The sequence below is a fragment of the Taeniopygia guttata genome, chromosome 4, assembly GCF_048771995.1.
Source record: "Taeniopygia guttata chromosome 4, bTaeGut7.mat, whole genome shotgun sequence".
NCBI lineage: Eukaryota > Metazoa > Chordata > Aves > Passeriformes > Estrildidae > Taeniopygia > Taeniopygia guttata.
This window is the reverse complement of record NC_133028.1, coordinates 45,605,043-45,626,226: the sequence shown is the minus strand read 5'-3', so window position 1 is coordinate 45,626,226 and position 21,184 is coordinate 45,605,043. Positions and strand designations below refer to the sequence as shown.

The 21,184-nt window shown below is 53.2% G+C and overlaps 1 protein-coding gene across 3 annotated transcripts; it reads right to left on the bottom strand.

The window, feature by feature from the left end:
* Window positions 1-420: 420 nt before the first annotated feature.
* On the bottom strand, window positions 421-14,803 carry PITX2 (paired like homeodomain 2). Of its 3 annotated transcripts, XM_072928521.1 has the most exons (5): window positions 14,655-14,803; window positions 12,331-12,386; window positions 4,526-4,792; window positions 3,557-3,762; window positions 421-1,739 (listed from the first exon to the last, which is right to left on the bottom strand). In XM_072928521.1, the coding sequence occupies exons 2-5, from the start codon at window positions 12,374-12,376 to the stop codon at window positions 1,176-1,178; spliced, it is 1,083 nt and encodes a 360-aa protein (XP_072784622.1). In that variant the 5' UTR covers window positions 12,377-12,386; window positions 14,655-14,803; the 3' UTR covers window positions 421-1,175. The 3 variants fall into 3 exon arrangements, with proteins under 3 accessions (XP_072784622.1, XP_030127448.1, XP_072784623.1); XM_030271588.4 differs by lacking the exon at window positions 4,526-4,792; XM_072928522.1 differs by lacking the exons at window positions 4,526-4,792; window positions 14,655-14,803 and adding an exon at window positions 12,637-12,653.
* Window positions 14,804-21,184: the final 6,381 nt, after the last annotated feature.

The following is a 21,184-nucleotide window of genomic DNA, read 5'->3' as shown; positions in this document are numbered from 1 at the left end:
ACGGATTATTTTGAACGGGAGCAGTTTGTTTGCAAGCTGGCTTTTAATTTTTTTTCCCCACTCCCTTTTTGTAATGTAATAAAAGCTTCTTTCACAGCAGGACAAATTTATGCTCGAGATACAGCAGCTCTGAGGCAGGTAATTCTCGAGTCCAGCGATGTCAAATAATCCATTTTCTCGGGGCTGTGCGGGGAAATAAAAGGACCCAAGGGGTACACGTCCCATGTTTCTCTAGTATGCAACGTTAGAGCGAGGGATTTTTTTTTAATGCAGAAAAAAAGCGCCAGCATTTATTTGCATTGCAAAAGTACTACCCCGCGTTGCCAGAGAACGAGATCCAGTGTCAACTCTCAGTCAATCATTGCAGACTAGTAGCTACTGCGCAGCTTGGCTCAGTAAATAAAAAAATCCAGACAGAACTGTATGCTGTATATTTTACTCCCATGAAATAAAACACATTTTTTCATGTTTGCTGAAAAGTAAAACAATAATATTGTACGAAATGTTATACACAGGGCATGTTTTACATTGCAATATCAGAAACATCATTGCATCCACCAGAGGTACTATTCTAAAACTGATATTCACACATTTTTTTTAATAATTATATGTTAGAAACATACAGTGTCGCATTTAGTATATACATTCCCTTGCTCGCAAGCGAAAAAATCCTAATCGCTTCTGTGTAACATGCTTTATTTTAAAGCCTAACCTTTTAAAAACACTGTTGTGATATTACTAACAACTGCTTTTATAAAATTAATTTGACATTTCGATATATATACATCCTTTCAGTCATTTTTATGTTAACAATGCTAAACTTAAAAAATAACAAGCTTATAGTAACATTAAAATGTCATATCATATCCAGTCAAACATTTGTCCATATATATATATATATATATATATATGTCCTTGTAACTGTTGAAATACTCTTAGTGAAAGAAAGATCTCCGAATCTGTAGGAGGTCCTTTGAAAACAAAGGAACTATCTTATTTCAGTGGTTTCCTCTTTTTTTTTTTTTTTCTCCTCTCTCTCTTTCTCTCTCTCTTCCTCTCTGCCTCTGATTTTTCCTCCTTTCTCTTTCTCTCTAGTGCCCATTACTTTCTAGTGAAATTCTCAGTCTCTGCGGGAAATGGGGAGGGATTCCCACGCAGTTTCCTACTTGGATGTTTCACACGGGTCTGTCCACCGCGTACTGGCAAGCGCTCAGGTTGGAAGCGGGGTTCTGCACACTGGCATAGCCAAAACTGGAGTGCTGCTTGGCTTTAAGTCTCAGACTCGCCAAGCTCGAGTTACATGTGTCCCTATAAACATACGGAGGTGTTGGAGGAGCATAAGGACAGGCTGGCGTTGGCACTGCAGAATTCAGGGAGGGATTGCTCAAGTTGTTCAAGTTATTCAGGCTGTTGAGGCTGGAGCCGGGGACCCCGGTGACTGCAGAAGGTACCATGCTTGAAGACATACTCATGGAGGATATGGAGTTTGGAGGGGAGAACATGCTCTGAGAAGACAGAGGATTGACATTCATGGAGTTGAAAAAAGGAAAGCTTTTGGTGGAGAGGGAAGCGGAGGTCAGGCCCTTGGCTGCCCAGTTGTTGTACGAGTAGCCGGGGTACATGTCATCATAGGGCTGCATGAGGCCGTTAAACTGCGGACCGAAGCCGTTTTTGCAAAGCTCGGCTTGCTGGTTCCTTTCTCTCTTTCTCCATTTGGCTCTGCGATTCTTGAACCAAACCTTTGGAAACGGGAGGAGAGGGAGGGAGGGAGATGCGCGTTAGTCGGGAGCCACCACCACCACAACAGCCCTGTGCAGGTTCTCGGGGCAACAGCGGAGCCTGTCCGTATAGAAGTTATATATAAAAATTTGTACTAATATATACAGATATTAATATATCTCCATGTATAGGTTCACCTCCTCCTCTGTGAAGCCCTGCGCTGGGCTGGGACAGCCGAGCATCCTCGGGGCCGCTCGGGTTTAGCAAGGCAGATTCGTGGCCCATCATTCCACCCTCACCACGGCCCCCCACTCCCCCTCCCAAACGTCCCCCCCCACCCCCCGCAGCCCTCCACATAATTTGTGATGCTCTAATTCGCGCTACAGAGGCCAAAGCTTCCTTCTTATTCTCTCCTCTTTCTCCTGCCCCCTACCACTTTATTTCTCTTTTGGGTTTATGCCCCCTACCCTTCTCTCTTGGCTTTTTCTATACTGAAGCCATCCAGGAAAAATACAAAAGTGCAAAAGCGAGAGTAAAACGCCTGGAAACCCGTGGAATATTTAAGGCAGTGGTATGGAAAAGGAGGGGGAAGTCAGCAACTAATAAATCCTTGCTTCAGTTTGTTAAAGCCACAAGTTCCTCTAGCGTGAAAGCTTCCAGAACCGAAAACCACTTTCTAAACAAACATGTTTGACTGCTCTTTGGAGGGGGGAAAATGGGGGGGGGGGGGGTTGAGAAAAAAGAAAGAAAAAAGGAAAAAAAAAATCACCATTTAACAACGTGCTAAATGAGATCTAAGGGACCCTCCCCGCGCAGACAATGGGAAAAGCGTGTCCTTTCCCAATCCACATCTTGGTGTCTGACCCGTCGGGCAGCCGCCAGCAGCCGCCTTACCGTGTGTATTGAAACCACCCCGGGGTGTTTGTGGTAACCCCCACCCTGGTCAAGCTGGGCGGCGGCCGCCCGGGCACCACTGGGACGGGCTCGTCTGGAGGCACCGCGCGGACCGATACAAAAACCTCCGCGGAAGCCGCTCCGCCACCGACAGCGCTCCGTGCTTCGGGAGACGCTGGGCTCGGCCGGGCCCCGCTCCCTCTGCGTGGCTGCCCCGGCGCCAATACCGCCGGCCCGGGACTGAGAGACGGCCCCGCTCGCTGCCGCCCCCGGTTCTCACCGTCTCGCTTTCCTCAAGCGACCTCGGGGAGAGGATTTATGTGGGATTTCCGAAAATCTGAAGGTTCGGCCCGTTTATAGGCTTCATTTTGTGTGTGTGTTTTGGGGTTTGTAGTTTTGGGTTTTTTTTCCCCCCAGCGCGGTGTTTGCAGGAGAGCAGGATCCGGCCGCGGTATCTCTGCAGCGCCGCGATGGTCCCATAAATCTCAGAGGGGGGTAGAGGGTGGAGAGAGACGCTCGTCGAATTGTGAAACCCAAAGAAATAGAAAATGCAAGGAAGGGCACGTTGGGAGTGCCTCGGAGTGAAGCAAAAGCTCTTGTGTATTTTACATCTTTTTCTCATTAGAGACAGCGCAGGTTGCAGCCTGTTCCAAGTTGCTTTCTTGGCTAATGTTTTTATTAGCGTTTCGATCAAAAGGAGAGGGACGCTTTGCACGGTGAGGGCGAAACGTGCAGCAAACCATATTTCAGAGACACACAGAGAGATCCCAATCTGTCTCGCTTTGACAGAAATGTCCTGCTCTGCCCTGCTTTTGTGCAAAGGCGCTGGAGTTTACGTACAAGCCGAAATCGAAAGCAGCTGCAAACATTTCATCCCTCCTTCCCTTTCCCAACCCACCCAGATCCCCGCTGCTCCGAGCCGGAGTGCCGTATCAGGACTTACCCTAACCCTGGCCTCGGTGAGGTTGGTCCAGACGGCGATCTCCTCCCGGGTGGACATGTCCGGGTAGCGATTCCGCTGGAAGGTGGCCTCCAGCTCCTGCAACTGCTGGCTGGTGAAGTGAGTCCGCTGCCGCCGCTGCCTCTTTTTCTTGGAGGGGTCCTCGGGCCCCGCATCCTCATTCTTGCTCTGTTGGCTCTTATCCTTTTCTGTAATTGGGGGAAACAAACAAAAAAAAAACCAAAACAAAAACAAAACAAAACAAAAAAATAAAAAAAAAAAAGAAAAAAAACAAGGCGGAAAAGGAGGGCGCCTCAGCCTCCTCAACCTCCTCTCCAGCGGCTGGGGAAAAGCGTGTCCCCAGCGCTGCTGGATCCCGCAGACTGCCCCGAGCGCGACTCGATGCTGTAATGATTAACCCGCGCCGGCCTCCCACCGCTGCGGCTCCTCCGCACTCCGCGGGCACCCACGGGCGGCTCCTCCCGGTGGAGCAGCCACCGCCGGGGCAGCGGGACGGAGCCGCCTCTCCGTATGCAAGCTTTCTGCCTATGCGCATCCATATTATTCTCCCGTCTGCATACACCAAATTCCTTTTACTTGCTTACCTACACCCGTGTTATTCGCCCGCCTACAACAATATTCTTTGTCCGTATATAACCCTATTTGTCCGTCTGTCCGTCTGTATCGGGATTACTCCCCATGAAATCCCACGTTATTTGCCGATCTGTATTCACGTAACCCGCCTATACATGCTACTCGCCTATCCTTACATATATCGTTATCTTCCTCTATGCCAACACACAGACACCACACGCGAAAAAACCACGGAACGCATCTCGGCTCGGGTGCGGGACGCTCCCGGGCAGAGGGGCGGCGGCGCATCGCGGTCCGCGGGCTGCCAGCCGGGCCGGAGCGGGACAGGGCTGCGGGGCGCCCGTCAGGCTGGGGTCCCTGCCTCTCACCCCCTCTTACCTGCGGCCTCGGGGCTGGAGGTGTCGGAGATGGTGTGCACCTCCAGCCGGTGCTTGGCAGACTCCAGGGAGGAGCGCGCCTGCCCCGGCGCCAGCGCCGTCGCCATGACCAGCGCGGGCTGGTGGTGATGGCAGGATGATGAAGAGGAGGAGGAGGAGGAGGAAGGTGAGGAGGAGCACAGCTTATTCCCGGCTCCCAGGCGCTCCAGGCTTAACGGGTCCTTCATGCAGTTCATCGGCAAAAGGACGCCAAAGTCTACGTGCGCGCCTGGGGGGTCGATAGGAGAAGGTGTGCGTGTATCTGTAGGTGTCGGTACGTGTAGGAGGGTCCGCGCAGCGCCCCCTCCGCGGACGCGGAGCAGCCCCGCGGCTCCGGGGGTCAGGGCTGCCGGCCGGGGAGCCGCTCCGGGGCGAGCGACGTTCGACTAGAGCCCGGGAGGCACGGCGAGCCTCGAAGCCCCCGCCGCCCGGGGGGGCGAGGCGGCGGCGACAGGAGAGCGGGCGAGTCCGGTCCTGTAAGAGCCGTCACGGCGACACGGCAGCTCCCCGGCCGGCGGCCCCCGGCCCGCCGCGGGGCTCCGCGGGGCGGGGGCGGCGAGGCGCGGCGGCGCTCCGCGGGGCGCTCCTCTCCGCTGCCCGCGCATGGACCCGCGCCGCGGCCGGCCCCGCACCGCATCAGCTCAGCCGCTTCCCTCTTGGCCTGACATCTTAAACCGGCGGCGGCCTTCCCCGCGCCGCACGTCACCCGCCCCGCCCCGCCCCGCCCCCGCCCCGCCCCTCCGCCGCCCGCCCCGCCCCGCCCTGCGCGCCCCGCGCCGCCCCCCGCGCGCTCCCGGTGATGGGCACACCGCCCCCCCAAAAACCTCCGCCGGTGTGCCCCGCCGGGGCACCCGCGCCTGGACAGCCTGGCCTCCGCCGCCGGCTCACGGGGCACCCCCGTCGGAGCGGCTCCGAGCGCGTCCGCTCCGCACCTCGCCGCACTCCCGGACCTGCGGGACTGAGGAGCGGGGAGCTCGGCACTGCCAGAGCCGCTGTAGTAGGATGGGGGAAAGCCCGATTCCCTCCTCATGGAGGGGGTGGAAAATAAGCGGGACGGGGGCGCGGCTTGTTAGACGGCAGACCTTGTACCGGTAACAGTGACAATTAAACACAAACGACAACAACATCCCCTCTGCGACACAGCTACGGAAAGGTCCGCACCGCGCTCAGAAGCCCCCGAACTCTTCTAGTCCCCGCACTCGCCGGCTTTCTGCCCTTCCTCTGCGCGCACTAAAGGCGGAGTACACGGGGGAAAAATTCTTTCCTTGGTTCCGCCATTCCCGCCCCTTCCCTGCAACCAGGTTCCCAAAACCTAGTCCCCAAGGAGGCATTTCCACTCCAGTTTTACCACTTACTTGCACAGTAATCCTCGGGACCATTCGTCCCTCTCGGCGTGAACCAAGAGGGACCATCCCACGCCCCCGGGGCGCCCGGAGCAGCCCACGAACCGGAGTCCACGCAAGCCGTTCACAGAATTTGGCCAAGTCCACAGCGGACCGGCGCCCGCACACAAACTTCTCAAATCCCTCTCCGAGGTTTGGGGACTGGATTTGACCCCTTGCCCGGGCAGCGGCAGCAGAGGGACGGGCTACACTGTCCCGCAATCCCCACTCGTGGGACCGCTTGTGGCGCCGGAATGAGGCTGCTGTGGACCCGTGTCTCGCAGGAAGGAGGTGCGGGTTTTTTTCACGCGTGTCTAAGGCAGGGACAGGTTGCCCTACCATGCTGGCCAGGTTCTCCTGGGGCCGAGGAATTCTGTCCCTGAGCCGTAGCCCGCAGAGCCGACACTGGCCCAGAGGAGCTGTGGCCGTCTTGGGGATGGGGATTCCGAAGTAGCCCAGGAGCAGGAAACCCAGGTTTGCGTGTCTGTCTTCATTTTATCTGGCTGGTCACTGGTATACAAAAGTTACTGAAAGCTTCCTCTTGATGTGGCCCACACCCACATCCCAGCGCCCAAACTTTTCTGTGTCCCATTCCCATCCCGTCCGCCACACCCCACCCCCACCTTCCTCAAGGGTCTTCCTTAGTCGCTGATTCTCGTTCGAAGTACGTATCATCCATCGCAATCTTAGTTATCGCTAAATTATACATATTACTTTCGCAGCCTGTTAGTAAAGAAGGTTAAATTAATTTACATTCTGCTCATTATCTGGCGTTTAAATGACGTGTTTTTATCCCTGAGATTTGGCAAAGAATCTCTTTCCTCAGACCCCACAGCGTTTTGATGGAGACAATGCTCTTACATTTGTAGTGGATTTTAATCTGATAAGACTCTAATTTGCTTAAGACTTTTAAATAGGGGGTTTAAAATGATTCTAGCCGTTTTCTTATTGAATTTCCTCTAATTCCCCCAAGATCATAAAGTATATGTGTAAAGTAAATATTTCCTCCCTTTGCACCGGCAGCAGATGACCTATAACTAAGTCAATATGAATCCAGCTCCATTCTGCACAATTTGTTTACCAATCATATCCCAGTTTCTTCTTAACCTCTCTCTACCTCTGTGGTCCCGCACCTAGCACCCCTCCCCCCCCTCCCCGGCCTTTCACCATGGCGGGACCGTGCCAAAATCGCGGGCAGGGGGCTGCCCCAGCCCTGGCCAAGCGGGAGCGGCCTCGGCCTCTCAGCGAGGGGCACCTGGGAGGTGGCGCTGACCCTCTCCAGCCTCACGTCGAGGTGAAAACAAGTGTGCAAAGCCCTGGGGTGGGGGAGCCAAAGGGAGAGGTGATATGGAGGTATCTCCTCCTTTCCCCCCTCACCCCTTTTTTTTTTTTTTTCAGACGGGGCAATGCATCCCTGTCTTGAAAGACACCCGTCACCTTTTTTTTTTTTTAATTTTTTTTTTTTGGCATTAATTTATTTTCAATCGTTTTGGGGCAATGCTGGCTTCTTCCGCCGCGACTCGAAGCGAAAAGTCGCTCCCGCGTGCGGGGCGCAGAGTGCTCGTTAGGCGCTTTCTGCCCTTGCAGGGCGAGCGCCGGTGCCCGCCGGTGCCCGCCAGCCCAGCCTCGCTGTCTCGGGACATTGGACGGGGCAGGCCGCCCCTGGCGCGTTTCCCCAGAGAACGGGGACAGGAGGAGGAGGAGGGCCCGGCCACCTCACCGCCCTATCGCATCTCCCCTAGCTCCAGCCCCGCGTCCCACAGCCACGGGCGTGACAGACCCTCCAGCCGTCCCCGCGCCCTGAAAAGGAGCGCACAACACTGGCCCGAGCTCCGGCAGCCCAAAGGGAGAGGCTGTCGGCATTCCCTTACGTGCCTTTGATTAAAACTCCCCCATCCCGGGCAGGAGGGGAGCTACCACACAGCATTAGTTGTCATGGTGACCATAAATCACGTAAATCCAAAAATACCCACCTATAATCTGAGATGAAGCTTTTATTTCCCAAGTGAAATAATATTTTAAAAGCTGTCAGCCAACCGAAAAACAACCTAATTGTAGTCACCCAGGTAATATATTAGCGGTAAAGGTTTCAATTAAAATGTCAAGTGTTTTAAATTTTTTTAACTTTTTTTTTTTTTTTTTTTTTTTTTTCTGGTGGAAGTTCCCATCGCCGTTCGGGTGCTGGCCACGAAGCTACCCCCGCCAGCTCACTCGCGTACCGACTATCTGCTCCTGCCGCGTGTGGCTGCCATCACCAAAGAAAACCCCAAAACTATTTTGGGAATTGCTCTCTTTCCTTTTAGCCCTGAGCTGCAGGGCTCATCGGGGACGCCTACGAAAATGGAGAATCAGGGATGCTCCCCGCTCCGCATCACCTTTTTAATTTCATGGGAGTTTTCGTGTGTTTTTTTCCCTGTTTTTTAGGTTGGTTGATTGGATTTTTTTTTTTTTTTGTGTGTGTGTGTGTGTTTTTTTTTTTTTTTTTTTTTTTTTCCCCACTTTTTCCACGCTGTTATTTGAGTTTATTTGGGATGCCCGGTGCCCGCCCCGGTGCGGCAGTCGGGAGGGCCGAGAGCAGGGCCGGGAGCTGAGCGGCTCTGCTGGGGATGCCAGAGGGTGGCCAGACCTACTGCGGGTATTTATTTTCCCACTTTTCCTTTATCGCCTCACGAGATCTTTGTTTCTAGGCGTAATACTCCCCTAAATGGATAAATTGGTTCTTATGTAGAGCCTCCAACTAGTCCTGTTGTCTTTTACCTTTGGCTTGTTGTCTTTCGCCTATCTCGGATTACCGGATATTCTCCTCGATGAAGAGCCATTAATTACCCATTCAGTCAATATTAGGAAGACTACAGAGCTTTTTACATAGGATTAAGAAGACATCAGATTGTTCCGTTAGTATATTCCTACTCACGAAAAAGCTTTCGTTATACATTTAGTTTTCCCTGGAGTGAGGCTAACAACTGCTGCATATATTATTCTCAGGCGCCAACAGCGGAGGGGGAAAATTCTATAAGCAAAGCGCAATAAATAACTTCTAATTTGCGCTTGGTGGGGGGTGCGGGACGGGGCGCGCATCTTCCGAGGAGCCGCGCAGGGCCAGCGCACCAGCGAAGTGCTTGCGCCCCGGCCAGGGAACATCCCGGCTCCACGGCTCGGGTCACACAATTCCGGGGACAAATTTGGCCACGCTATGTGAAGGGGAGGGTGCCGCTCGGCTCTGCCTGGCGGCCCAGCGGAGACAGCGATGCTCCGGCTCCGCCTCAGCCCCCCCGCGCTCGCTCCCTCCCGCAGGGGCAGAGCCTGCGCCACCACTTCTTCCCGGGGCTCAAAAAAGGCACCGCCGGCCTTTGCTTTGCGCGCTGCAGCGTCTTCAGCCCGTCTGAATGGAAAGCTGAGTCAGCGTTAGGTTTTGAAGTTTTTGTTTTAAAAATAATGTTCAGTTAGGGAATATTCAGACCAATTTTCTTTTTTTTTTTTTTTCTTTTTTCCCCCCCTTTTTTTTCTTTTTTTTTTTTTTAGCTATAGTGTTTAAACAATCAATTTAGAATGCTGAATGACGATATAACACGGAATGTAATTTCAACATTTTATGCTGGAAGCCGCTGTTTCAGCAATACCCAGATTATCGATTACAGGGAAGGATTCCTTAAGTAGAATTCACAGATCTAACAAATCATATAGATTATATATATATACACGTACACACAAATACCTTAAGCATCCTTTCGCTCTGCATAAAAATTACTCGAACAAAACCACCACCGACAACCATTTACAAGTGCTGAAACATGCACTGAAGTTTTCCTAATTTTGTGGGACTGGTCAACTAGCAGCAATTTTCCTGTCTCTCTGAAGAAATCTGACACCCGCCGGGCTGCGTTTGACACTCTAGGCTGCAATAATATTTTCATACTTCCCCATTTTCCTTTCCTCGGCATGGCCACGGACTCGTTTCTTCTGGAACAGCCCTCCCCCTCTGCACCCCATTCCCCGCGGGAACCCGGCATGCCGTGTAGTTTTGGAGGGTCTCCTACTGAATTTCGTTTCCTCCTTTCGCAGAACCATCGATTTGACAAAACAGTCGTATGTTTTGCTATTACTGCCAGTGGTTCTAGTTAGCGATCATTCTCCTCATGGCCACCGATGGTGCCTATCTAGCGAAATTACCTCACCGCCCTCATAATTTCCAAAGCTGAAATGTGACAGAGAGGGGTCCCCAGTCACCTCTGTTTCCTTGCCCGCCTCCCCGCAGCCAGCCCCAAGGATCAGACTTTTTGCAAACAAAATCCCAAAAATCATGACGTCCTTACGGCCAGGCAAAACAAAAATCAACGAGTACCGCGCGGGTTTAAGCAAATCAAAGCCAAGACCAAACAAACCCCTCCGGTATCACGAGAAACCACCCGTGATTTCTACGGTTTACAGCAAGTCGCCCGAGCAGCTCAGGGCGTCTCAGGACTTGCCATTATCCGTCGCACAGAGGCAGGGACTGAGGAGCACACAGAGTTCATCCCCATATCTGCAGGAATATATTCCCATATCTGCACGGATATACCCGTATCCGAGGTCGTCGCGCTTCCCTTCCCCGTAAATGGGAGCATTTTAATGGTCAGGCAACACCTCGTTGCTTCTTGGGCTCGGACGAATGTTTTAATTAATGGCATTAAAGGTGTTTAGATAGCAATTTCCCCTGCAGCCCGGCGAGTAAAAAACAGACCGGCTGGTACGGTAACAAGGCAGGAAATTTTGCGTGTACTACAATAATCCAGGTTCATAATTGATGTTTAAGAAAATAACCATTTGTTTCTCGGCAGAGGAAGTTAAAGTTACCGTGTCAGGGAGCATATGTGGATATTACTTTTATAAATACTTAGTCGAATAAAGCTGACTTGGAAGGGCTCATAAATTTATTATATCAGAAAGGTCCCCACTTTCCCATTAGATCGTGCTAGGGGCTTTGATTAAGACCACCTGTTCACCGGGAAGAAAAGGCAGGGGAGGGTAAAAAGGCCTTTCTTATTTGCAAACCATATATAAAGCAATGTCACCCTTCCTTTCCACATTATTTTACACTTATTACTGGGCGAGGGAAAAAGTGCCAGACTCTGGTAAAGCCTGTTTGTGCACAATTTAATATCGTGTATGTTTCCGGGATTAAAAATTATCGGTTTGTAATACTTTGGCGTTTGGAATTACCCCGGATTTTGCTCGCTAACCTTCCTTTAGCCTATACGTTCCTTCTTCTAGGGGTTTTGATGTCCAGCTAGCAAATCCTGTTTGAAGTCCCCGGGGGCGGGTGGATTCGAGAAGGGGACGTGGCCTGTCCTGAAATCATTGGATGTTATTTGAGAAATTGCGAGCTGTTTGGCCAAACAGGGTTAATACAGTATTCTTACAAGGAAGTGTTTAACCACGAGACCAGGAATACGTGCATTATTAATTCACTCTAGTTTCCTGTATTATTAATTCAGGTTAATGTATTTTATTTAAACAAAATTACGTTTATCTTGGATTAAACAGTCTCTCGAAATACAGAGCGCTTGTTTTCTTCTTTGTAATATGTTTGCATTGCTGTTTTTCTTTACCACCCCTCGGGCTCGCCTGTCAGACCCCCTGAAAAGGGCATGGGAAGAGAGACAGGGCTCTCTCTACTGCAGACGGGGCGCTGTGGGGGTGCCTACCTCTGGGGGCAGGAGAGGGCTGGCAGCTTGTTGACGGGCGAGGGGGTGGTGTCAAAAAATAGAAAATAAAAATAAATACGAGAGCGACGCTGCGGGTGTCTAAACGGCGCGCTGACAGCGACGCTTTTTTTGGGGGCCGCGCGCTGGCGGCGGGAGCCGGTGCGCGGCCGCAGCCGCGGGGGTGCGCGCACCCCTTTTCCCTTTCCCCGTTCCCTGCCCTCTCCCGCGGCCGCGCACCTCCCGGCGCAAGCGGCGCCCAGCGCGCCGCCGGCGGGCAGCAGAGGGCGCCCTGGCGCCGCGCAGGCGGGCCCGACGCGGCGCTGCCGCCGCCGCCGCCGCCGCCCCGCAGCGCGCCCGCGGAGCGGCCGCCGCGAGTCCCCGGCGCTGGGGGCGGCCGCCCGGACACCGAGCTGCCGGCGGGCTCCGTGCGGCCCTCCAGCGCCCCTCGCTCATCTCCCCCTTTAGATGTCCGCCTTCGGAATAAAGACACTCGACGGCGGCTGGCTGCACGCCTGGGGACGGGGGACACAGTGAGGGGTGCAGGGGAGAGGTAACTGGGTGGGTGGGTGGTCAGCGCCCGACGCTGCGCAGCGCTTCGCGGAGGTGGCGCCGCTTCCCCGCCTGGCTGCACGCCCGCGCACCGCTCCGCACGGCAGCGCGGCCGCTGTGCCTCCGGCCCGGCGGGCGGTGGTGTCTCTTACCTAGCTGAACACAGGCGGAGACAAGTTTGCGGCAGTTGGACTCCATTACCCGTTATCTGCAAAAGATGAATTGTTTTAAAACAATTACTTTGGGATTGAAGAGTACATGCAAAAACCCGAAACGCAGCCGCCCCGGGAGCTACGTCGCAACGATGGTCGGCCTGGATCGCGCACATTTCTCCAGCGATACGCGCAGTGTCCCCTCTCCTTGCCTCAGCTTCAGGTCCCACCAAAGTCACACCACAGGACAGGCGCAAACACCCGTGGCTGTTTCCCAGCCCGTCGAACCCTCTGGCCTCCCCGCACCTCTAGTTATTTGGGCACGCAGAGAGGGTGTTCTAATCTCGTCGCCGTGCTCAGCCGCGGGACAGGCCGATCCCGGTGGCAGGGGTGCCGCAGGACAGTAGGTACCAGCAGCCGCTCCCCCACGGCGGCGGAAGTTGCGCGGCAGCGGCTGCGCCTCCGCGCTCCCCGGCCACCACCGCCGCCTCCCTCTATCTGAGAGGTCGGGCAGTAAAATCACAGGATTAGTGCCTGATTGAGATGTCTGTTCGTGAGATATTACAAAATTCATTATCACAGCTCTCTACTAACTCGATATGAAGTAACACAGATGGGATTTTATTAGTCCAGGCTTCAAATGTTTACTTATGATAATTTCGAGGGAAATTTGCATGTCACCATAATTTCGGTAATCTTTCTTCTTCTTCTTCGCTTCTTTTTTAATGTCTGGACCGGGTGCATTATTAGCTGGTGCTTAGAAATCCGGCAGCCTGGAGCCGAGGCATGTTTGGGATGAGCAGCACAAGACACAGCACCCACCGAGAAAGGCCCCAAGGCTCCGGCCTTTACACCCTCCGCCGGGCAAGCAGGATAAGGCCGTGGAAAAAGGGGAGGAAAGAGGGAGGAGGGAAAATTAAAAAAAAAAAATAAAAAAGGGAAAAAGGAAAAAAGGAAACAGGAAGGTGCGGTTATCGGGGTTCCTCGTGGTCGTGTGGTGACATGGCGATTTATATTCCCAGATGAACAACGCCAGGGAGGAACTCCGCTCCCTCCAGCAGCCGGGCCTAGCACACGAGCATTGCCTAAATTAATCTTAATCGGGAAGGCGATTAAGAGAACCTTAATTCTTCGCCGATGGTCCTTATTTCGGGATCGGTCTCCGTCAAGATTAGTCCTGCGTGACAAATGCCCTCCCCCGCGGCCTGCCTCTGAGGTTGATTTATCTCACGAGTGGAGACACACGGCTCCCCCCACGCACACGCCCCGACACCGAGGGGAAGTTTTTCCTCTCTACTGAAATGCCGGTCTCCTCGGAGAAAAGTGCCTTTCTCGAATGGATTATTATTATTCTTTCCTCACTCGTATTGCTCCTTCCCTTTCTCCTCTCCGTATCCTCTTAATTTTCGTTGCAAGGCACATCGCAGCACGGGGCCAAGTGGAGCGTTTTCCTATTGTCTCCAGCCCGGCGACACAAATGAAAGCAACTCCACTTGCTTTTGCACTTCCCTTTCTCCGAGTACTCAGATTTAAATACCACCGCACCTCTGCGCGCCCACAGCCGCAGCAAACGCACCAGCCGTGCGACCTTGCCTTTCTCCACGGCCGGGCCCTCTCAGCAGCAACCTGCTCGGAGCAACTGCAGGGCGCGGACAGGAAAGCGGAGTCACACGGGATTCTATTTTTTTCTTTATAGGTATCTATCACTGTTCTTTCGAGGAAAAAAAAAATCCATAATCCCCAAAAAACTGGAGTCGCCTGGCAAGGATCGCACCGCCCGAAATGCTGTGGTCCGTGATTTTGGCGGGAGGTTTTCCGCCAGAGGCCCGCGGCCGCTGGCTCTCAAACGAAAGGGGGGTTCCGTGCGGGGCCTAGCCCTCCGCGGTGCCCGCGGGGCAGCCGTGCCCCGCCATTCTCTCGCCGGCGATGCCGGTGGGAGACGCCGCAGCCGGCTCGGCAGACCCGCCCGCATCGCTTTCGGGCAGCCCGAGCCCGTGCCGGCGCCGCTGCCGCCCCCCGCCCGGTCCGCGTCTCCGCCAGGCAGGAAGGCGCTGCCTGCGCGGCCGGTTCCTCGGCGCCCGCCCCGCCGGGGAAGCGGGACCAGCACGGCGGGCGAACGGCGCGGGGGCAGCGCTGCTTCCCCCGCCGACAGCGCCGCGGGACGGGCCGCAGCCTCCCGGGAGGACATCAGCAATCCGAGCCCGCAAAACCCTGCCCGGCCGGCCCGCGGTCCCGCTGCTCCTCCCGGGGTCCGCAGAGCCTGGACCTGCCGGGTTCGTAGCCCTCGCCCGTCCCGCCGATACCCCCGAGCCTCCCGCACTCACCGGGGCCGGTTGCGCTGCCCGCCCCGCTCTCTCGCTGCTGGTGCCTGTGGCTGGCGGGGGCGGCGGGGCCGCGCCGGGCTCCTGCGCTGGCTGCGGGGCCGCGGAGCCGCCGCTGGCTCCCTCCTTCCCCGGCCCTCCCGCGCCCCCGCCCCGCCCCGCCCGCCTCCCCGGGCCCTGACGTCACACAGGCTCCGCCGAGCGCTCCCCGCCGCCGCGGGGCCGGGCCGGGCCGGGCCGGGCCGGGGCGGGCGGCTCAGCGGCTCTCCACGGGCACGGGCGCAGCGGCGGCGGTGGCAGCCCCCGTCCGCGGAGGGGGCAGGGGGCAGGAGGAAGGACAAAAGTCGGCGGAGGCGGCGCGGCGGCGGGCTAGGTAGCCAGAGGAAAACCGAGGTGAGCGAGGACGGCCGTGGCCTCTCCGCGCCCGCGCAGGGCGCGCCCTGCTCCGCCCGGCTGGGGAGGGGGGCACAAGTAACTGTGGCCGAAGTTTCCCGGGCCGGGCCGGTGGCTGTCCTTGCACCAGGTGTGAAGAGGGATCGGCAACTTACTGGGAGAGGTCTCGGTTTCCTGTTTTAACCCACTTTTTTTCTTTTTTTACCCAATTTTTTTCCTTACTTCTTACGTATATATATATTTCTATTTTTTTTTTTTAAATGCGGGATGTTCTTTTTCGTGCCTTATCGGTGGCGCAGTGCCGGGATAGCCGAAATCCTGCCGCTCTTCTCTGTTCCTTGCCCTGCATAATTTACGCACGATAGCGAGAAAAGACTACTCTCTCTCCCTTTTCCCCAAAGGACATCAAGCTGCCTCCAGGGGAAAATTTATTTTCGATTTTGCGGCGTTTTCCGTGTTTAAGAAAATATCGAAGCCGGATTTTCCTATTCAGATCAAACTAAAGTGATCGGTTTTTCTCGCAGCGTTTCCGCGGCTTTGTTTATAGAGGAACCACGCGAAAATAAAATAGGCGCTTTACTAACTCGGAGGCTACACCTGATCTCTTTGTGGCTATTTTAAAATTATTTCATCCTGGAGTGAATTTTAGCTATTTATAGCCGTGGGCAGGGGGCTAGGCAGTTATTGCTGGAGTGGAAAGAGAACCCTTGGAAGAGGCCAAGTTTTCCGCGGGTCGTTAAGTCAGCCCAGCCGCAGCCGGCAGCACGACCGCTCCACGGTGTGCTCAGAAAAGCCCTTTGATTGCGACGCTGCAGCGGTCGCCGCGCCAAGCGGAGGGGGTGACTTTCTCTCGCAAGATAAGAAATCGTGTGGGAAAATCTAGGGAAAACTAAATTAGTTTACTGCGCCCTTGGCTACCTGCGTTTCTATCCGTGGGAGCGCTCTGCCAGGTGAAATCCAGTTTCTCCGCGCATCCGAAGAAAGAGCGGGAGTGAGAGGGACTCCCAGCTCCCACCTCTCACTTTTGTTTACCCGGGAGAAGCAAACTGCTTGCGCCGGTGTGCATCTTCCCCGCACGCCCAGCCCCGTTGTGTGTTGGGCAGGGAAGGCTGGGACACCCGCCTTGGCAGCGCGGCCGCGGAGCGGGACCGCCCGCCGTTCATCGACCGCCTCCGCGCCGGGCAGCAGCAGTCTCCGTCCGCCCCGGAGAGGCTAAAGTGAGCAGCTGGTGGGAAATGCAAATGCCTCCTGGAGAAACATAAGATACTGGATGATTTTCATTCCCTCCTCGAGTGTGTGGAAGGAGCTGGACATACGTTTCACGCTCCTAATCCTTCTTTTACATTTTTAGTCATACTCCTATTAAACAACTAATTAATGCCTAGAATCACCAGGGAATACATTAGACATGCTGCCGTGGAAGAGGGGTTCCAGGGTGTCTGGAAACTATGGAGCCGACTTAATACGAGGATTTCATTTTTTTTTTCCCCCTTCTGTCAAAGCAATAAATGTAATAATAGATTTCAGGGCAAGCAAAGGGCGCGACGGCTGTATTTATAGTCTATCTCCTCCCTTTCGCCAGCGCAGTGACAACAGCTTTAAAACCCCCGAGGAGGCTCCGGAGCCATTCCTCGGCGGGTGAGGCGGCAGTGGCGGGGGGTTTGCAGCTGCCCCGGCCCGGCTGGGACGCGAAGAGCCGCCCGGAGAGCCCTCTGTCCCGGCCCCTGGCAGGCAAGCCGGCTTTCCGAACCGCTTGGGGAGAAGGTCGGAGTTATTTATCGCCCCACGAGACGGAAAAGCTGTTTTCTTAAAACCTATCGCGACTATCCGTTTGCAAGGCACCCGGCGCACCAGCCGTGCTCCCGACTGCGGTGGGTGCCGTGGGGCTTTTCCCTGGGTGATTCCGGGTCACAGAGCGGGTGAGGCAAAGGAGAGTCCGATCAGCTTTCCCGCTGCCCAGGGATGAGGGAGGAAAGGAAGAGACAGAAAAAAAAAAAAAAAAAAGGCAAAAGCCTCCCACCCCCAAATAAAAACAAAAAAAACCCAAACTCAAAATACCAAGCCGACTAACCAACATAAAAAACCTCAAAGCGTTTGCAGCGGTGCCTGAGCGCAGAGCCCAGCCGTATTTCGGGCAGCCGTCAGCGTCTGGCGCAGGCCGCCAGCGCTGGGAACCGGCGGAAAAGGGAGTTATCCTCCGAAGTGCGCGATGGGGCAATTCACGAGCATTTACTTTCTTCATTCCCGGATTATGATCTCAGCCCTCGCAAGCAAACCCTCCCGTCTCCCCCCGGCCTCTCCTCCCACCTCTCTGAGCTCCTTATCTGTCAGCAAACGAGTATGTAAATACCTATAGCTGGCTATGTTTAACACACTCAAACATTATTGATTTGTTGGGCTGCTCGAATATTTTCTTCCTGTCCAGATCTGGTTTCAAATTGCTCATTCGGGCTGTTCGTTCCGATGCTACAATACAGTAATTGTTAAAAAATTAAGCATTTCAAATGTACCCATTGATTTGCATATAAATTAAAATTATTACGCGTCGCGAATTCTAGTGTTTTATAATCATTTCGAAATTAGCGCTTAACCACTTGATCTGAAAGAAAATATAAATGTCTGTATTGACTTACTAATGAATTGCCTAATTAAAACGTCCCGAGGACGTCGTTCGTTAGGAAGATTGTTAAATCGGGTTACATTAGAGGTAGGGATAACGATGCGAACCGGAGCGAAGCAACCTCTGCTAACACAGAGCAATATATGCAGTGATTCCCATATTTATTTTCCTTTGCTTTGATCCCTTACCCCTCTTCTATTATTCCTTTAAAAATATATATTTATTTACTCTTTCTCTCTTTCTCTCCTTATCTTTTTTATTTATTTATTTTTTTAATAATTAAGTAAAAAGAAGAAGAAGCACAAATATCTGCCTCTGTGCTCCGAGCCTGCAGTCGCCGCTTCCCGGGCGGGCGCGGATGCCCTCGGCCGGAGCCGCTCTCGGCTCGCATCTTCCCGGCAGCGACCGTCTGCTGGAAGCAGGGAAGAGCAATCACAGCTGGCGAGGCCCGTCCCGCCAAAGAGATGCTAACACGGCACTTACCTTCGTCATGAAACTAGGCATAAAAAGGTAGCTCTTCCTGGGAGAGGCAGTGCAAAGGAATGCGAGAAGTTCAGGGAAAAAAAAAAAAAAAGAAAAAAAAAAAAAAAGAAAAAGAAAAAGAAAGAAAGAAACAAGAAAAAAAAAAAGACCGGCGGTACGAAAATCTGTAGCCTCGGGGGCTAGCCAGCAACCCCTTTCATTTCAAGCACTTATTGATTTGCTGTTGTCATCTTTGGCGACGCAGAAGGACACTTGAAAGAATTTCTGATGGGGCTCTGATCTGAGAAACGAGGTGACCTGCCCAGGCTCTCACCAAATTCTTAATTACCACATCAACTCCCTTAAAATTATTAAAAAAAAAAAAAAAAAAAAAAAAAGAAGAAAAAAAAAGGGAAAAAAAGGGGGGAGGGGGAGAAGAGAGGCGGGGGGCGGAGGGGGGATATTTGACAGAGCCAGAGTTTGCTTATCCGAACTTTTTTAACCACTCCTAAACTCTCCGTGTCTCCCTCCTGCTCCCACCGCTGTAGCCGCAGTCCTGCACCCAGATGACCCCATCCCCTCCCGCCCCAGCCTCTGTTCCCCGCAGGCCGGAGCTCTCGGTCCACCGGCGCAGCGATCCAGCGAGCCCGCGGGCGCGGAGCAGCCGCGGTGCGCTGCGAGGGGCCAGCGGAGTGAAACCGCTCTTCCTCCCGGCTGCCAAGGCGCGCACCACCCCGAAGCCCCCTTTCTTTCTCCCAGACCGAAAGCAGGTCTGGGGAGCAGCCCTCCGTGGGCCAGGGAGGTGAGCCTGTGAAGGGAGTTGCTAAAGAAAACACTTCAAATGCAGCGGATCTCAGAAGAGAAGGGGAGAGAGGTCAAGACAAGAGCTGTGTGTGTGTGTGTGTGTGTGTGTGTGTGCGCTTGTGTGTGCGCATATGCGTGTTACACTCAGCCAGACATGCAAGCCTGAGACTTGTCTGCAGCCAGCTGTTAAGAGTGTCATCAAAACTGGATGTATACACTCCAAGCACGGGAGAAAAAAGGAAAATTCAGATGAGGGAATCAACACAAAAAACATATTGTCGAAGGCACTGTGAGGCAAATAGTGTTTGGTGTTGCTTGTACACAGGCGTACAATGCTGACAGATGACAGCATGCTCTTGGCTGAAGAGAAATACACTGCCTTTTTCCCACATGGTATAGACACACATGCACATTCCTTCTTCCTACTCTGGCTGCTGTTTCTGCAGGACAAAGCAAAACCCATCCTTTATATGCATCATTTTCTCCCACCCCCTTTTCTTGTTTTATTTCCCCTCCTCTCCACCCCTCCCATATGTGGTTGTTCTTTATTTTAGTATCAGAAAGCCGAGGGATTGGATTAGCAGCTATTTTGGCATCTGATTCTGTCCACCTCACAGCAGTGGCTGGACCCAGGCTGTGAAAGCCCATCAGGCTGTTGCTTAGCATTTTGTACCCTTGTTAGCTTTGAAGGGGCATTGTCCTTTCCAAGGAAATGCCAGTCCCACCAGGTCACATCTGCCCATCAAGTAAGGCTGATGACATCCCTGTTTGTTGTGTCTGTCCCCCCTTTCCCATTTCCAGTGGGTCACCTGCTCGGGTATGGCAACCAGGACTGTATAATTATACCCGAGTCTTATACTCTCTGTTGAGCTTCAGCTCCTCAAAATTCTGGTTCATAGGATGGCGCCACCCATCAGTAGAAATTCGACAGCCTAGCATTCATTTTCAAGCCTCTTTATATGGCTTCAGTCATTTGTGACAGAAATTTTCAGCTCATAGCCTTGCTCACATCCTGCATCCAGTACAGTGTACTTAACGTGTCTGTCTTCTCCCTACGTGCCTGACACTTTGCAATACTGCCATTGAACTTCCTTCTCAGCAGCGTCATGTTGTAGCAAAAGGAATGAATGAAGCCACTCCTTGTTATTTTACAGGAGCTGGATTCAAATTTGAAAGATTTGGGAGTTTAGTAGACAAACCTTAGAAGAGGTGCCACTTGGATTTTTTTTGACACAACTCTCTATGTTGCTTTGAAAATCTTTTCCAAAGGTTATGGAAACCCAAAATCTCTGTGTAGTTGCTTAATTTATTTTCATCCATACTTGGTAAAATTAGACCTTCTGGTAAGTGCTGCAGGTGTAGGCTGAAGAGGATGTCACATTTTTCAAAAAACAGGTACTACACTACAACAGTGCTGCCAGTGTTGGAGTGTCACAGTCTCCCTGCCACTTTCATCTGGAAAGCAGGCAAGGTGTCACACCTCCTGTCTGTCACAGCACGGAGGGACCCATCCCTCATGCCACGAGTGCTGGCAGTGTTTGTGCTCAACCTCTTCAGGGAGCCTCTGTCACGTTCATCAAGCGACTGCTTCTCCTGTGTCTCACCTGCCTTTGTTGCTGCCAGTCCATCTCTCAAGCTGCAAAATGCTCCGCTTAAAATGTGTGATCTTTGGCTGTGGCCTTTGAGTGTTTCTGAAGGAGAAGGGGGAGAAATGATGGCAGAATGACCCCAAATTATCTTTATATTGTGGTTTTGTTACCAAACAATGCTCTTTCCTCCTTTGGGCATAACATAGTTGTGATTAAGCTTATTGAAGCACATGAAGTAAATGTGCATTACTTGGACTTTGCTCTCCTCTCACACATGATTTCGTGATCATTCAGTGTGATGATGTGCAATCGATCCATTCCTGGGTCTTGCTATCTTTGCTGAGCTACATGTGGCTGAAAAGGTAGATGCACACTGAAAATACAGTCTGTTTTCGCATCATTCCTCACAGCAAACCTTTCTGTCTCCCTTCTGCCTTCCCTGGGCGGTACTGCCTTGGTGCGGATCCCCCACACCCTCAGTCCCTCACCGCAATTGCCCCCCTCACCATGGAAGGCCGCGGAGCGCATCCTCTATCCTGGCTGATGGTTTTTTTTCAGTAAGAATATTTGGAAAGGGATGTTGTGTGTACTTTGAAGTTCTGATGTGAGTTTTTGGGATGTACAGTCAGGTTTTGGTGGGTGGCAGGACCCCTTGCACTGCCTGG

What these genes read in the sequence shown, in the direction of transcription:
- PITX2 (XM_072928521.1), bottom strand. Translation starts at nt 12,376, where the DNA reads ATGGAGTCCAACTGCCGCAAACTTGTCTCCGCCTGTGTTCAGCTAG. An exon ending in CTCCAGCCCCGAGGCCGCAG is followed by an intron (nt 3,763 to 4,525) that starts GTAAGAGGGGGT and finishes CCCCAATTACAG; the next exon opens with AAAAGGATAAGAGCCAACAG. An exon ending in TCACCGAGGCCAGGGTTAGG is followed by an intron (nt 1,740 to 3,556) that starts GTAAGTCCTGAT and finishes CCGTTTCCAAAG; the next exon opens with GTTTGGTTCAAGAATCGCAG.